The sequence below is a fragment of the Staurois parvus genome, unplaced genomic scaffold (genome assembly GCF_062004578.1).
Source record: "Staurois parvus isolate SC_StPar_1 unplaced genomic scaffold, SC_StPar_1.0 ptg000575l, whole genome shotgun sequence".
Taxonomy (NCBI): Eukaryota; Metazoa; Chordata; class Amphibia; order Anura; family Ranidae; genus Staurois; species Staurois parvus.
Genome location: NW_028318371.1, coordinates 612,668 through 629,956, shown reverse-complemented (window position 1 = coordinate 629,956; position 17,289 = coordinate 612,668). Strand labels below are relative to the sequence as shown.

The window sequence follows — 17,289 nt, the reverse complement described above, 5'->3', positions numbered from 1 at the left end:
GATTGGCCCACAGCTGATACATGGGGCCAATCACAGCAGCCTGTACCATGTGACCAGCTCCAGCCAATCACAAATCACTGTTAAGCTGTCAAAAACCTAACTCCTTCATAACAGTTATGCAAAGCTATGCATTGCAGGAGAAAAATGATCTTTATTTCTCCTGCAAAGCAAAGTGAAAAAAAAAAAATCCCTGATCAACCCCCCCCCACACACACAGTAGTACAATGTTACTATTAAAAATGTAAATGTTAAAAAAATTAAATAAAAACACCATATTGAGAATTTTTTTTTTAAGGGTTTTTTTTTTCAAACTACTTGCCGACAGCTTACCCGCATTTTACGGGTGAACAGCAGCTCTGGGAAAAGTGACGTAATCTTGCGTCGCTTCCTATTTTGCACAAACTTTTGGAGCTGTATAAATCCTGAATAATAATAAATAATAATAATAATGATGTTGGTGTGTACATGCAATAGTACTCTGCTGCTGGAGGAGCTGAGTGAAGCAGCCAGTGGGGCCTTTATTCCTAGACAGTTAGGCCCCCTTTACATTTTCTGAACCTGCAAGCTTCTACGTTTTTCACTTCAGCCAATTTTTCAATACAAAAATACATTTTTCCCCACCTTCCGTCTCGGCCGCTGCCTGTGATAGATGATTCGACTCCTCCTGCACACGGGATTCCATATTCTTCTTTCCCATCCCAAAGTTCCTCAGAGAGGAGATGGTGAAGCGGCGCAGAGGACGCCATCGGGGGCCACTAAAACCTGAAGAAGAAAATCATCATCAGCAATAAGTTACAAAACACACGACCAACAATAAAAAGGCAAACCAAGCCACATTCTACAGGGGAGCATTTATAATGGTTCTAAAAAATTACATTTCTATTAAAAAGTATGGCAAACCTGTTTAAATTTAAATGAAGATGGTTTTCTGTTTTTTTTTATTGATTGTGCACATTTTTTTTATAATGTGTCCATGAAACAATTAAGGAAAACAAATGATTAAAAACATTTAAACATGGCACAAAAAAAATAAATCAACAAAAACAGGAGGAGTGGAAGGAAGGGGTTCATTGTAGTGTATAAGGGGTACACTAAGAGTTAATTATGAACACGGTTTACATTTATTTACTTTTCATTTTTGCTATTTGCAAGGTTGCTTTAAAAACCACCAGACAGTAAATATACTATGAGCGGGCGGCAGGTACAGTCATGTACATGTATGTTTTTTTTGTTTTTTTTTTACCAAACACATGTAGCAGAATACATTTTGGCCTAAACTTATGAAGAAATTTAATTTTTTTTATTTTATTACTGGATATGTTGGAGGGTTTTTTTTCAAAATTGTCAGTCTTTTGTTTATAGCTCAAAAAAACTAAACAAAATACAGAGGCAATCAAATCCCACCAAAAATAAAGCTCTATTTGTGGGGAGAAAATGGGGTTCAGAATAACCCTCGTACTTTGGCTCATTTGGCAAATCTCCCATGACCTGAACCAAGGTGTGTTCAGCTCATCCGTAATGTACAGTAGAGAGGGATGAGTTCTAAGTGTCCTTGAATTCTTACTGTATCCTTTGGTGGGGATGTGCACTGTGGGTATAAATGGGCGGGCACTGAACTCCTCGGCGTGGGTCAGCAGTGCCTCCTTCACCGTCTCATAACCACAGAGGACCACCACCGGCTCCGTCAGTTTCCAGATGGTGAACACCGAGCCGTACTTTTGGCTGAGCTGTCATAGATAAAATGAAATGACAAGAGAGAGTCAGAGGTCAGTAGCATCAGGAATCCTCCCTCTGCGGGATCAGAGACTTGCAGGGCACCCCCAGCTCACGCCTTGTTGCCAAATATGTAGCAGCTAAACCCAATATTTAATGTAGATGTACCTCCCTGTTCCCTGCCTGTCACTTGCTTCAGGACACACAAGGAGGGGGGAGCTGGGAATAAGGCCGGCCAAAGATGGTTTGAATCACAGATGATTTAAATAACGGATTGAAACAAAACAAATGTTTTCATTCTGCACATGTCTAGAGATAACATTTCAGTCAATGTGTAGGCAGGTGCGAGAATGCTATAGTATTCAGACAGGACAGTGGCTAAATGGTTAGCACTTCCACCTGGCAGCACTGGAGTTGTTGGTTTAAATCCCAACCATGGCACCACCTGCCTGGAGTTTGCATGTTCTCCCTGTGCCTGCGTGGGTTTCCTCCGGGTACTCAAGTTTCCTCCAACACTCCAAAGACATGCTGTTAATTGGCTCCTGTGTAAATTGGTCCTAGTATGTGTATGTATGAATGTACATTAGGGACCTTAGATTATACACCTTGTGAGGGTTAGGGACTGATGTGAATGTGTAATATATATGTAAAGTGCTGCGTAAATTCACGGCGCTATTTATGTACCTGTACTAATAATAATAGTCAACACAGATGGGTTAATGTTTGGTAACACAGGGGTTAATAGTGTGCCTTCCTCCTGCATATGTCACTTCAGGTTGAGAAGCAATGTATTTAGGAGGAGTGTGGACCCTCGGGCTCTCTTGGGAGCTGGAAGGAGACCATACAGGTGAGGTGTGGAGTGACCCTGATACCAGGATCTGTACCATCCATTCATCGGGAACGAACAATAAAAAGCGCACTTTAATAGAAGGTCCATGTCATGTTTCTCTGTAATGTTGCACCATATGCGATTAAAATCTGAAGAGCCGTATGTACAAATGATTTGCTTCTGTAAAAGAAGTTTCATTTAAGTAACAATGACTGGTCTGATTTTCTAGGACCGCCTGTTCTGTCCCCACATGAAGGCGAATGAAGGTATATCTGATAATGGCTGTGTAACTTCCTACCTTCGTATCCAAGCAGTGGAGCAGACCGGACCGGCAGATGTTCAGGTTAGATGGATCCAAACGTATACACGGGAATGAAATCAGCATGGGTTTATTTGGTCCAAAATACAGCGACAAACAGTGATACAATACTGTAAGGTAGTAGAGGTATTGATGCTGTCCTGTGATATCTTTCCTGAGGCTAACTGCTGGTTAAAAACTGATGCCTTCACAAGCCCAGGGTATTGAATGTCCTGTCACACAGCTATATAGCAGATAAAATGGCTGCAGGAAGTGACCAGAACCAAGGCTTGCCTAAAACCACACCCAGCAGAGGAAACACTTACTAGCTATAACAGAGGCATGCAGCATGCAAATTCTGGCCAGCAGATGGCAGCAACAGATCAATGCATAGAAACGACATGGTGAAATAAGAATTGGTGATACAATGCACAGTTAAATAACAAATATGAGGAGAACAGCACACTCCCCGTCTGAAATTCCATAAGGGATTTCACTATGACGAATGTCCATAAAATATAAAACAACCTGTAACAAAGAACATGTTAGAATGCAATAAACATAACAATATAGTAGATTCCGAGTTGGAATAGAGAAGAACCACAAAGTTCAAGTTCAGGAGAGTTCACCCAGCAGGAATGTTCTCGATGGGTAGTATCAAAATGAGTTCGTTAATTGGCCTTGCGAACATTTTAAGCTCACCCTTTCTGAAGATCTTCAACTCCACTTTACGGACCTTGCCATCCTTGCTAGGAAGAACCTTTGTAATTAGTCCCATAGGCCAGTCAATCCGTACGGTATGTTGCTCCTTCATCAACACGAGGTCACCTTCTTTTAGGTTTGGTTTGTGGTGTTGCCACTTTCTTCTTCCTTGAAGAATATTAAGATACTCCTTTCGCCACCTGTTCCAGAAGTAATCAGCTAGGTATTGTACACGTTTCCAGTGTTTTTGGTAGATATTCACATGAGTAAATTCTCCACTAGGTAATAGCGTAATCTCAGTTTTTTGGGTAAGTAGGATAGCTGGAGTCAGTACAGCTGGTGTTTCAGGATCCATAGATACTGGCACGAGGGGTCTAGAATTGATGATGGCTGAAACTTCAGCGAGAAGGGTGACTAGAGGATGACCAGAGGTGGTGCTAGGGGCGGAGCCTAACTATGGCGGCGGTGGCGAGCTCGCGGTAGGAGCTCCCACCTAGATCCCCTCCGACCGATCCCGTTGTCTCAAAAATTCCCCTGAAGGTATGGTGCCCTAGTAACCAGAGACCTACCTTGGTCTGGTGGGCTCCTTCGACCGAGTGGCGGCTCGCGGGAGGAAGAGCGGGGTAATGGAGACCAGCAGAGAGCAGCGGGGAAGCTGACTGTGGTTGCCGGGAAACAGGGAGGTGCGGCCGGGACATGTGATCGACCGCAGTGCATCCCTGGGAGGAGAGGAAGCCGGCCGGCCGGCCGGCCGACAAGCTGGAGACGGAAAGCCATGGTTGGAGCCCTGTGGGGGTGAACGGAGAAGGACTCCCTTCCAAACAAGGAAGGGGGGGAAAGCCCTGGAAGCTCCTGGAGGGTCCCCCTGTGAGCAAGAGAGCCAATTCATCGGAGGAGCTCTGGATAAATCCCATGAGAGGCGCAGGGAGGGTGAGTGACTCCGGCTGTGTCCTCAAAATAGGAAGAAAAAAAAAAAAAGAACTGTGATGATAAAAAAACTGTGATGATATGGGAGGAATTGTGTTAAGCTGAAGGAAAGCAGAGAGTGAGAGAACAGAGGGGACCCCCAGAGAATATAAAGAAGAGAAGAATATATGGTGCTGGCAAAGAAATACACAGAAAGTTAACAGACAGGCCTGGGATTTCCAGTTTTGTATCACATAGATTTTTTTTTTTTTTTTTTTTGTGAAACAGGAATTCATGAGCAAATAATAAAAGGTCCAGGAGCAATGAAGAACAAAAGTGTAAAAGGAATTGGGCCTAAAGGGACCCAAACGGGTACAATTAAAAGGTACATATCCCTGGGAAACGGGACCCCGGAAAGACCCCAGAGCAGAAATGACAAAGGAGATTTAGAATTAAGTATTCAAAGTAGCCCCAAACAAGCAATGGATTTGGACAGTAGTAATCAACAAATATCAGAGACAGAAAAAGACCTACAAATCCCAAATAAAAAAGAGATGACAGAAATGTTTAAAGAACTGGAGAGAACAATAAAGCAAGAAATGGTAAAAATCCGGAGGGATCTGGGCCAGCTGTTGTTAAGAGTGGAGGAAACGGAGCAGAAAGTTAAAAATCAGACCCAGATCATATCCAAACTAGAAAACAAGATAATCAAAATGGAAAAAGTTCAGGAAAAATTGCGGTATAAGGCGGAAATCCAAGAGAATAGAGAAAGAAGGAGAAATATAAGGATAAGAGGGGTACCGGAAAGACTAAAAGGAGAACTAATGGAAGAGGTGGTTGGCAAATTACTGAACTATATAATGGGAAACTCTGATATGGAAAGGATCAATATAGAAGGAATCTCCAGAAATGGGAAAATCCAGGGGAACCATGAGAAGAATAGGCCGAGAGACATACTGGTTAAATTTATGGATCTGCAGCAAAGGGAAAGAATTTGGAGGAAAATTAAAGGAAAACCAGTAATAAAATACAGAGAAATGGACATTCAAATATATGCAGACTTGTCATCGGAGACTCTCTGGAGGAGGAGAGCTCTGAGGCCTTTGCTGGAGCAGATGAGAGAACAGAAGGTGCAATATAGATGGGGGGTACCGGAGTGTTTAATAGGATGGAAAAACGGAACAACAGCCCATTTGAGGTTCCCAGAGGACTTGAGAAACTTTTGTGATAGACTGGAAATACAGAGAATTGAAATTAATGAATGGAAAGAAGAACATGGGGGAATTGGACTATGGAGAGGGGATGAGTGGAGACTGGTGGAGGGGGGGAGGTAGGGCGGAGGGGGGAGTGGAGAGGAGAGAGGGTTTTTTTTTTTTCTCTCTCTGCCCCTCCGTGTCCCTAATCTGCCTATTGTTTCCTCCTTCACTCCTCTAGTTTTGCTATAACTTTCCCCCTTCTTGTTAAGAAATACAAGTAGAAAGGGGTCAATGGGGAGATCTGGACGGAGGGGAGGCTAGCCATGGGAGGAGTGTAGCCCTAAGGACCAAATCAAAGGTGGATGTTAGTTCCACAAATGATGAATAGGCAAAGTGAAGGCCTAAAAAGAGGGGGGAGGGGGGGGATGGTGGTGAGGTTGGGGGGGAGGGGATGGAGAGGGGGGGGAGGGGGGGAGAGTGGGAGGGAGGGGGGAGGGGATAGGAGTTGGGTGGGAGGGAGGAGGTATTGGGTCAATACTCTGCATGACAGAAGGGATAAAGAGGAAGAGGCAATCTGGAAGAGAGTTGGAGTTAATTGGGAATGATGGAAGAAATACAGTTTATAACCTATAATGTGAACGGGCTGAGTTATCCAGGGAAGAGATTTAGGATGTTTAATGAGTTACATCATAGGGCTACGTCAGTGGTATTTTTACAGGAGACGCACTTTGAGATAGAGGCAAACGTGAAACTTAAATCCAAACACTACCCAACATGGTACTATGCAGATTCTCCAATTAAAAGAGCAAAAGGGGTTGCAATAGGCTTGGCAAAGAATATGAGATTTGAGCTGGAGGATAGAAGAACCGACCCGGAGGGGAGGTTTTTATTTTTAAAAGGTAGACTTCAGGGGATTGACTGTACTTTAGCCAATATATACTGCCCTAATAAAAACCCGGAGATGTATATGAAGGGTCTGTTGAAAAAATTAATGGAATTTAAAAAAGGGCGCTTGATAGTAGCTGGAGACCTAAATTTCTGTATGGACCCACAAAAGGATAATACCTCTTCCGTGCAAAGAGAGGGGGGTAGATCTCTGAGAACTTTGAAAAAAGTGATGCTTGAATACCAACTAGTGGACACCTGGAGAATAATGCATATGAAAGACAGAGACTATACCTTCTTCTCTAATGCACATGAGATATACTCGAGATTAGATTACATCTTAATAGACCATCAACTTATAGATCATCTGGTAAAAATTGACATAGAGGCAAGGACGTTCTCGGATCATGCTCCGGTCGTAATGAAAATGGGATGGGGAAGAAGGTGGACGGGAGGATTAGGGTGGAGGTTAAATGAGGTTCTTCTTCTGGATGAGGATTTAGTTCAGAAAATCGAGAAAGAGATTAAGGTATACTTTAAGGAGAACGAAACGGAGGAAGTATCGATAGCTACAGTCTGGGAAAGCCATAAGGTATTCATAAGAGGAATCCTGATAGCGGCAGGAGCAAGGAAGAAAAAAGAAAGAAGAGAGAGGGTCAGTGGGCTTTTAAAAGAAATATTGGACTTGGAGCAGATCCATAAGAAGAAAATAACAAAAGATACGAGACAGAAGTTATTGGATAAAAAAGATGAGTTAGAGAGATTGATGGATGAGGAGAAAAGAAGAGTATACAACAGGGTTCTGAATGAGAGATATAGATGGGGAGACAGACCAGGAAGATATCTAATGAGAGCTTTGAATAAAAAGAAAAATAGGAATTATATAGAAAAGATAAAAAGTCCAAAGGGGGAGTTGGTCCACTCAAATAAAGAGATTATTAAAGTGTTTACGGAGTATTACAAAAAGTTATATAATATTAGTCCCCAAGGCTCGCTAAAAGAAACTCAAGAGGGAATTAATGAAAAAAAGATGATATACTTAAAAAATGCGGGATTACCAAAACTAAGCGAAGCACAGTTGAACTCCCTAGACGCAGAAATTGCCCAGGAAGAAATCAAAATAGCATTAAGAAGCACAGGGGGGGGAAAAAGCCCAGGCCCGGATGGCTATACAGTTAAGTACTATAAGAAATTTAGTGAAGTACTGTTACCCAAGCTGGAGAAATATATGAATGCTCTGGGAGGTGGGATGGAAGTGAGGAGAGAATCCCTACAGGCCCATGTAGTACTTATTCACAAAGAGGGAAAAGATCCATCTCAGTGCTCCAGCTACAGACCTATCTCATTATTGAACACAGATACTAAACTGTATGCAAAGGTGTTAGCAAACAGGCTGAGGGATCTGATGCCTGATTGGATCCATGGAGACCAGGTGGGCTTTGTACCGGGGAGAGAAGGTAGAGATAACGGCTTGAGAACCCTGATGCTTATTCAGAAAAGTAGAAAAGGGAAAGCCTCGGTGGTGCTCTTGTCGATTGATGCAGAGAAGGCATTTGATAGAGTGGACTGGGGCTTTATGATGGACAACTTAAAAGTGCTGGGGATAGGTGATAGAATGCGAGAGTGGATAAGTAAACTATATAGGGAGCCTACTGCAATCATTACGGTAAATGGGGAGAGATCAGAACCCATTGGAATGTCTAATGGTACAAGACAGGGCTGTCCACTGTCCCCTCTGCTATATGTATTGTCACTCGAACCTCTGTTGTCAATAATAAGGAATAGTGGATCGGTAAAGGGAATTCAGATAGAATCCATAGAACATAGAGTAGCAGCCTTTGCGGACGACTTATTGTTCTATGTGGGGAATCCCCGAATAACTCTCCCAAATATAATGAAGATTCTGAAGGAGTACGGGGAACTATCAAATTTAAAAATTAATCCAACGAAAACAGAGATCTTGAATATTAATATATCAAAGGTTGAAAAAGAAAAACTACAAAAAGAATTCCCCTTTATATGGAGAGAAAAAGAGATAAAATATCTAGGAATAAAACTCACTCCCTCATCTAAGCATTTGTATAGATTAAACTATATCTCTTTGATAAATGAGATCAGGGAATATTTAAAAAGACTAGAAGGAGGAAATCCATCCTGGATAGGACGTATAAACCTAGTCAAAATGGTAATTATGCCTAAAATACTGTATAGATTTCAAATGGTACCAATTAAAATTCCAGAAGCCTTCTTTAAGATAATGAAAAAAATGTTAACAAGATACATATGGAAGAATAAAAAACCTAGAATAGCGTATGAAACATTGAGTAGGACTAAAGAGAAAGGGGGATTGGGTCTACCAGATGTCAAGAGATATTATAAAGCAGTGGTTTTAGCAAGAATATATGATTGGACATTTAACCATAAGGGGAAAAGTTGGGTAACAATTGAAAATGATCTTAGTGGCATTAGACTGAACCAGATGATATGGGTTCCACCACAGTTCAGGGGAATTAAAGAAAGCACAAGTATCTACACTTTAAATGTCTTTAGGGTATGGGATAATTTACACAAAAACATGAAATGGGAATTTAATTCTATATTAATGCCTCTCACAAATACTGAGTACTTTCCCCCGGGAAAGACTAAGATATCAGGGAGATGGTTTAGAAAGGAGGATACCCAACTGAGAGATGTTTTGGTGGATAGGGAATTGAGATCACTTAAAGATTTAATAGAGAAGAAGGGAGATATTTTTATTAGAATAGATGAGTGGAAATATCATCAATTGAAATGTTTTATTGGAAATCTACCGAAACCCCTGAGACTAAAACAGGAGTGGAATATGTTTGAAAGGTTGTTAGAGACACGAAGGGATGGGAAACACGGTATTTCAAAAGTGTATAGAATACTCACAGAATTAGTCACAAACACAAAGTTAACTTTTATAACAAAATGGGAAAGGGATATGGGTGTTGGGTTTGATGAAGATAGACAGAGAAAGATGTTTAGATTGATACACGATAATGTTAGTATGAGAGAGGTGGAGGTTAATTATAAGTGTGCGACACGATGGCACATCACACCGAGTGTAGAGCACAAAATGAATGGGGAAAATTCAAATATGTGTTGGAGAGGATGTGGAGAGATAGGCACGGTGTTTCACATATGGTGGGAATGTCCGAAAATCCAGGCTTTTTGGAAGATAATAGTCAAATTGATTGAAGAAATAACTGAAATTGACATAGGGTTAGACCCAACGACGTGCCTCCTACACAATGTGGAGACATCAGTAAATAAATATAAAGATTCAGGTATATGGTACTTCTTGAATGCGGCGAAAGGGTTGATACCCAAGTTTTGGCGGAGACCTGAGGTGCCGAAGGAGGAGGACTGGATTAATAGAGTGAACCAGATAGGTAGAATGGAAAGATCATACCATATGCAGGAAGATAGGATGAGAATTTATTTTAGGAGATGGGAAAAGTGGGAAAGAGCGGGATTGAAAGAGAAATATAGGAAAACATGAATCAGGATGTTAGCAAAAAATTAATAAGCCTCAAGTAATTAGAATGGGCTAGAGTCTGCAGAGGGGGAGGAGGGGGGATGAGGGGCGGGAAGGGGGGGTAGTGGGATGGGAAAGAAAAGAGTTTTTAGTAAGGGAAAGATAGAAATGTTATAAATGTTTATTTGTATGAGAATTATTTCCCTTTTTTGGTACTTGTATTAACATGAAAAATTTAATAAATATTTAAATTAAAAAAAAAAAAAAAAGAGAAGGGTGACTAGAGTCTCATGTGTGAGTCTTGAAGAGTTTACATCCATCAACATAGAATTCAAGATGTTGCGTGAGATCCCGATCATTCTCTCCCAGGAGCCCCCCATGTGGGAACTATGAGGAGGATTGAAAATCCAGGTGCAACCCTTTTCCGCCAAGTGATCTTGAATGGATTTGGTGTCTATGTTCAGTTCTCTACAGGCTCCAATGAAGTTGCTTCCACAGTCGGACCTCAACTGTTTCACTGGTCCTCTGATTGCAAAGAACCGTCTTAAGGCATTAATAAGGCTGGATGTGTCCATGGATTCTATGACCTCTAAGTGAACGGCTCGCACACTCATGCAAGTAAATAGTACAGCCCAACGCTTACTGACCGCCACGGGTCCTGCGTGCGGACACCATCCATGGCCCGAAGACGTCTAGGCCAACGTAGGTGAAAGGCGGCTCTGTACATAGTCTGTCCGCCTGTCTTAGCAGAAACTCCGGACCTGTAAGCCAAGTAGAGTTAGTAAAGGAACCTACAGACATAGGTCTAGTGGCATGATATACTTCGAATGAAGGCAAGTAGCAGCACTTGTCGTTCTTCCTTAAGGATGGAGCTGGTTCTGCATGGTTGTTACGGAATATTTTATCCATAAAGGCAACGATGTGTTCTCTCATTTCAGGCTTGCTGTTCATGGTACGCTGAAGAGAGTTAAATCTAGACAGAGCTTGTTCCCGGTTGTTCGGGAGTCTTACCCTGGTAGCTCGGAAGGGTAATGGAGAAACCCAGTGATTGGTTTCGTCTTTAAAGAACTCACTGTCCATTATCTTGACAAATTCTCTGTCCTCTACTGACAAGGCTACTTTATCGTCGTCCTTGGTTGTATGAAAGACTGATCTCCCCAAGTTGTCGGCAAAGAGGGGAGTAATGACGTCAGGTGGTTGTATGAGGCCTGGAGACTTCTCCTTCACCTCATAGTGATGAGGACACGGCTTAATGCAAGTTGTGCGTCCATCTGCACGCATGTACGTTTTGAAGGAGTCAATTCCTGGTTGATCTAAGCATACATTTCCTATGATTACCCATCCCAAGTCCAGTCTCTGGGCGTATGGTGCATAGTCAGGACCATTACACTGTTGACGCACCTTGTGTACCCTTAGATTGTCTCTGCCGAGCAGGAGTAGAATCTCGGCGTTGATGTCCATAGGTGGGATAACGTTGGCTAGGTGCCTTAGGTGAGGTTGGTGAAATGCAGCTTCTGGGGTAGGAATCTCATCCCTATGGTTGGGTATTTGATCGCATTCGATCAGCGTCGGTAAGGGTATTTCCGTATCCCCACTGACAGGAGAGGCGATGAATCCTTGTGCCCTTCTGCCGCTAGTCTCTATGCGGCCCGAGCAGGTGTTTAAGGTATAGGGTTCAGATGGTCCCTTTATTCCAAATGCTTCAAAGAATTTAGGACCTGCTAGGGACCGGTTGCTTTGGTCGTCAATGATGGCATACATTTTTACTGCCTTTTCTGGTAGTCCCTCTGGGTAGACCTTGATTAGGCATATTCGGGCACAACATTTCTCACACTGGCCCTCCCCACATACATCCAAGCATGAGCAGGAAACAGCGGTGGCCGCGTTAGCGTAATTCTGGGGCTCCCCGCCATGACTTGGAGCAGGAATGGTTGTGACAGCAGTGGGTGAATCTCTGGAAAGTGGGATTGGGTGCATAGCTGAGGCATGTCTTTCACTATGACACTCCTCACACTTGATGACAGATTTACAGTCCTTAGCCATGTGCTCCAATGAAGCGCAGCATCTGAAACATACCCCAAGCTTGGTGAGGATTTTCTTGCGCTCCTGTATGGTTTTGAATCTAAACCCTCTACATTTGTTCAGAGAGTGTGGTTTTTTATGAATGGGACATTCACGATTGAAGGTCTTATCTCCTGATGAGGTGGTGTACTGTTTACCCGTGGGTACTGCAGGAGATGGTAGGTTAGTCTTTCTAACACTCACGCTGCTCTTGAAGTCTCTGTGTTTATGCATGATGCTTTCATACCTTGACGATGATGTTGCTGAAGCTGTAGTGTTGAACTCCAGGAAGTCGAGGCTGGGGTCATTCCTCATCTGGGACTGTTCATCGATAAATCTACAGAAGTGAATAAATGGGGGAAAGGTGATGTCATGCTCTCTTTTGTACCTTGAGACTGATGCCGCCCACTTTTCTTGCAGACTGTATGGTAGCTTCACGACAATTGGGTTCACTCCATGAGCTGTATCCAGGTAGCACAGCCCAGACAGACGAGGGTCACCCTTGGCAAGCTCCAGTTCCATGAGCAGATCACTTAAATCCTGAAGCTTCTGGACATCCTTGAGATTGATCCTTGGAACGTTCTGCAGTCTCTTGAATAGGGCCTTCTCTATTGCTTCTGCACTGCCGAAGGTACGTTCGAGTCTCTGCCAGGCGACAGCAAGACCTGCTTCTGCTTGTCCCACATAGACAGTTCTGAGGCTCTTGACACGATTTGTGGAGCCTGGGCCCAGCCATTTGATCAAGAGGTCAAACTCCTGCTCTGCGGTTAGGTTGAGGTTAGCGATGGCGGCCTTGAAGGTTGCCTTCCAAGCTCTGTAGCTCTCTGCACGGTCATCAAATTTTGAGAGACTGGTGTTGATTAGCTCTCTGCTCACCATAAACCTGGCAAACTCAGACATATCTGATTTCTCACTGCTTGTTGCCATGACGACTTGTGATGCCCCTGGGGCGTATTGGCTGCCTGGCGTGAAGGGGTGAGATGCTTCCGGGTAGAATGATGTAGCTGCAGGGTTAAGCTTTCGTTTAGCCTCTGTATATTGTGATGACTGCTGCTTGAGCTGTGGAGGTAGGCCAGAAAATGCCTGATAGCGATCTTTCTGTAACAACCGTCCTTGAGAGGGCACATCCGGGTAACGGTTATTAGGTTGCTCGGGTGCTGTGGGTAGCACTGGTACCGCAGGTAGAGCTGACTTGGAGGTTTCAGTGTTGTCGGCTTGGACGGTACTGCAAACTGGGGGTGGCGCAGATACCTGATTCAGTACATAGTCACTGGTGCGATCAACTGGATCATCTATCTCCTGTGGTAGCAAGCAGACTGGATCAAGACCTTGGCTCAATGTTTGCTCAAGTAGTCTTACTTTAGCTAATGCAATTTCTTCCTGCATCTCTGATTCAAAAATCTTTATTCGAGCCTCTGCTTCTGCCCTCTTGGCCTCTGCTTCTGCCTCTGCCCTCTTGGCCTCTGCTTCTGCCTCTGCCCTCTTGGCCTCTGCTTCTGCCCTCTTGGCCTCTGCTCTTGCAAGAGCTTCTTTTTCTGTGAAGGAGCGTCTCGCTTTGGATTGCTCTGCGTTTATGCGGGCCTCTAGTAATCTGTCGCTCAAGGCTGAGCTTCTTGAGCACGATGATTTGTATGACCGAGAGGAATGTTTAGATGAATTTGATCTGTGCGATCTAGTTTCTTGCAAATGCGAGATACGGAGTTCCGCTTTACTTTTAACATCCAGCACCATGACGTCTCTTTGTCTGTCTATTGATTCTGCCTTGCTTAGTTCTGATAGGGCTTCATCGATATTAGAGTCTTTTAGAAAGGTTATATACCTTGTGGACAGTCTCTTGTATCTTTCTTGAGCTGTGTCCAGCCGCCCGATGGCAACTTGTAAACTTGTGGCATCACCTGAGGAGGATTTAAGTCCGGACATGAGGGAGGAAACTCGTTCCCATTGCTCCTCCAGGTTATCACATAGCTCATCTTTCGTGGTGTGATAATTTTCAATGACCTTTACTGTCGGTTTGAGAGAGCGTCTTGGTCGCACGACTTGTTCTGCTGGAAGTGTGGATTCTGTTCCCTGCCCTTCATAATGATCAGTATCAGGTTGCATTTGCTTTATTTCATCACTGGGGAACTGTGCAAAGTCCTTTTCGGCCATTTTGACTTAAGGTGCGCTGTCTCTTTAAGAAAATGAACTTTTGAATTGGACGCTGAAAATCGCAGTACGGCTCCGATAGGGCACCTTGACAAAATTTCTAAGATATTTAGAATGAATTGCGGGGTTTTGCGGCGGCCACGGCAGTGTAAGGAACGTGCATAAACAGTACTTCTATTATGCGAGGAAAAGTTAATATAGGATGTAAAGAGTGGCTTGGCAAGTTGTGGAGGACTTCCAGGTGAGACTATAGATACTGCGTATGTGCAGTGCTTCCGCATAGGCTTGTGGAGCATGCACTGTAGCCGGGCAGATTTGCTGCAAGTGGGCCTGTTGCTAGGGAGATTCCTGAGCGTGGTACTGGACTCTGAGGGAATCTGTAGCGGGGTATGGACTTTAAGGCAGTTTTTGACTGTTCTGTCCCCACATGAAGGCGAATGAAGGTATATCTGATAATGGCTGTGTAACTTCCTACCTTCGTATCCAAGCAGTGGAGCAGACCGGACCGGCAGATGTTCAGGTTAGATGGATCCAAACGTATACACGGGAATGAAATCAGCGTGGGTTTATTTGGTCCAAAATACAGCGACAAACAGTGATACAATACTGTAAGGTAGTAGAGGTAATGATGCTGTCCTGTGATATCTTTCCTGAGGCTAACTGCTGGTTAAAAACTGATGCCTTCACAAGCCCAGGGTATTGAATGTCCTGTCACACAGCTATATAGCAGATAAAATGGCTGCAGGAAGTGACCAGAACCAAGGCTTACCTAAAACCACGCCCAGCAGAGGAAACACTTACTAGCTATAACAGAGGCATGCAGCATGCAAATTCTGGCCAGCAGATGGCAGCAACAGATCAAGACATAGAAACAAACATGGTGAAATAAGAATTGGTGATACAATGCACAGTTAAATAACAAATATGAGGGGAACAGCACACCGCCTTTCTCAACCTTTTCAACAGAACGGAACCCTTGAAATGATTTTTGGTCTTGGGGAACCCCTGCTAAACATTACTGAATCTACAGCTAATGATACATCAGTGTGATGGTCAGTGAGAAGAATGCTCCTTACACTTGTGGTCAGTGAGAAGAATGCTCCTTACACTTGTGGTCAGTGAGAAGAATACTCCTTACACTTGTGGTCAGTGAGAAGAATGCTCCTTACACTTGTGGTCATTGAGAAGAATGCTCCTTATGCTTGTGGTCATTGAGAAGAATGTTCCTTACACTTGTGGTCATTGAGAAGAATGTTCCTTACACTTGTGGTCAGTGAGAAGAATGCTCCTTACACTTGTGGTCAGTGAGAAGAATGCTCCTTACACTTGTGGTCATTGAGAAGAATGTTCCTTACACTTGTGGTCAGTGAGAAGAATGCTCCTTACACTTGTGGTCAGTGAGAAGAACGTTCCTTACACTTGTGGTCGGTGAGAAGAATGCTCCTTACACTTGTCGTCAGTGAGAAGAACGTTCCTTACACTTGTGGTCGGTGAGAAGAATGCTCCTTACACTTGTCGTCAGTGAGAAGAATGTTCCTTACACTTGTGGTCATTGAGAAGAATGTTCCTTACACTTGTGGTCATTGAGAAGAACGTTCCTTACACTTGTGGTCAGTGAGAAGAATGCTCCTTACACTTGTGGTCAGTGAGAAGAACGTTCCTTACACTTGTGGTCAGTGAGAAGAATGCTCCTTACACTTGTGGTCAGTGAGAAGAATGCTCCTTACACTTGTGGTCAGTGAGAACGTTCCTTACACTTGTGGTCAGTGAGAAGAATGCTCCTTACGCTTGTGGTCATTGAGAAGAACGTTCCTTACACTTGTGGTCATTGAGAAGAATGCTCCTTACGCTTGTGGTCAGTGAGAAGAACGCTCCTTACACTTGTGGTCATTGAGAAGAATGTTCCTTACACTTGTGGTCAGTGAGAAGAACGCTCCTTACACTTGTGGTCAGTGAGAAGAATGTTCCTTACACTTGTGGTCATTGAGAAGAATGTTCCTTACACTTGTGGTCAGTGAGAAGAATGCTCCTTACACTTGTGGTCAGTGAGAAGAACGTTCCTTACACTTGTGGTCAGTGAGAAGAATGCTCCTTACACTTGTGGTCAGTGAGAAGAACGTTCCTTACACTTGTGGTCGGTGAGAAGAATGCTCCTTACACTTGTGGTCAGTGAGAAGAACGTTCTAGAATACTTCTATTAAAGTGCGCTTTTTATTGTTTGTTCCCGATGAATGGATGGTACAGATCCTGGTATCAGTTCCCCTGATGATGTCACATCTGACTAAACTCATTGGGTGAAGCAGGGGTGTACGCCACCACGCATGAGTGTACACTTGCAGCCATCTTTGATGTGGGATCAGATCAGGAGTTTGTTTGTACAGTGCTGTATTTTTTTACCTTTTTATCGTAGATAAAATCCAGAAGCTGTACATAAACAAAAAACTCCCACCAATATGTAGTGCACCCTCTAAGGTGAATTTGGTCCCATTTCCCCCTTGGAGCACACACTGCCAGGCACACCACATTTTCTGCACTTTTCCACTGGCTCCAAAGAACAGTCTGGGGATTTCTTTTTTGGGTACAATGAACTTCGATAGTGATAGAGAGCATGGTTTACCCCAATAAACTGTAAAACTGAACAACTTGAGGATTCCTCAAATTCTGGCTGCGATGCCCAAAAATGAATGTCCCACAGGATCTCTATGCTGATGGTGACTTGTACTCCTTCCAGAGTTAAAAGCTACATGCGGTCACTATTCTTCAGCAATGGGGTCATCTACTTACACACAGGAGCCACAGGATCATCAGTTGCATCTTGTTGATATCCACCAGGCTCATCCTAGTGAGGGAGATGCAGACTCACACCATGATAGGACTCTTTCCCACCACCTTACTCATGGCTTTCTCCAGTGAGCTTTTCCAGACCAGAATGGATCCCCAGAAGTGGATTTGCAAATAGACCCCCGGCTAAGCCTAGTTGGGACCTCAGGGTCTTCTTGAAGACTTCCTCTTCATTGTGCACCAAGGGTAGTGCCCTTGCACAGGGGTCTCC

The 17,289-nt window shown here is 43.6% G+C and overlaps 1 protein-coding gene and 1 long non-coding RNA gene across 2 annotated transcripts in view; one reads left to right on the top strand and one right to left on the bottom strand.

The window, feature by feature from the left end:
• LOC149450295 (uncharacterized) overlaps positions 1-17,289 on the top strand; it is a 1,099,640-nt gene that overhangs the window by 978,457 nt on the left and 103,894 nt on the right. The window lies entirely within an intron of this gene.
• LOC149450296 (cytochrome P450 2C20-like) overlaps positions 1-17,289 on the bottom strand; it is a 62,103-nt gene that overhangs the window by 30,687 nt on the left and 14,127 nt on the right. Inside the window, exons 3-4 of the mRNA XM_089692022.1 lie at positions 1,565-1,727; positions 622-762 (exon numbers count right to left, since the gene is read on the bottom strand). Of these exons, the coding sequence (XP_089548148.1) occupies positions 622-762; positions 1,565-1,727 (304 nt within the window). The remainder of the gene's footprint in view (positions 1-621; positions 763-1,564; positions 1,728-17,289) is intronic.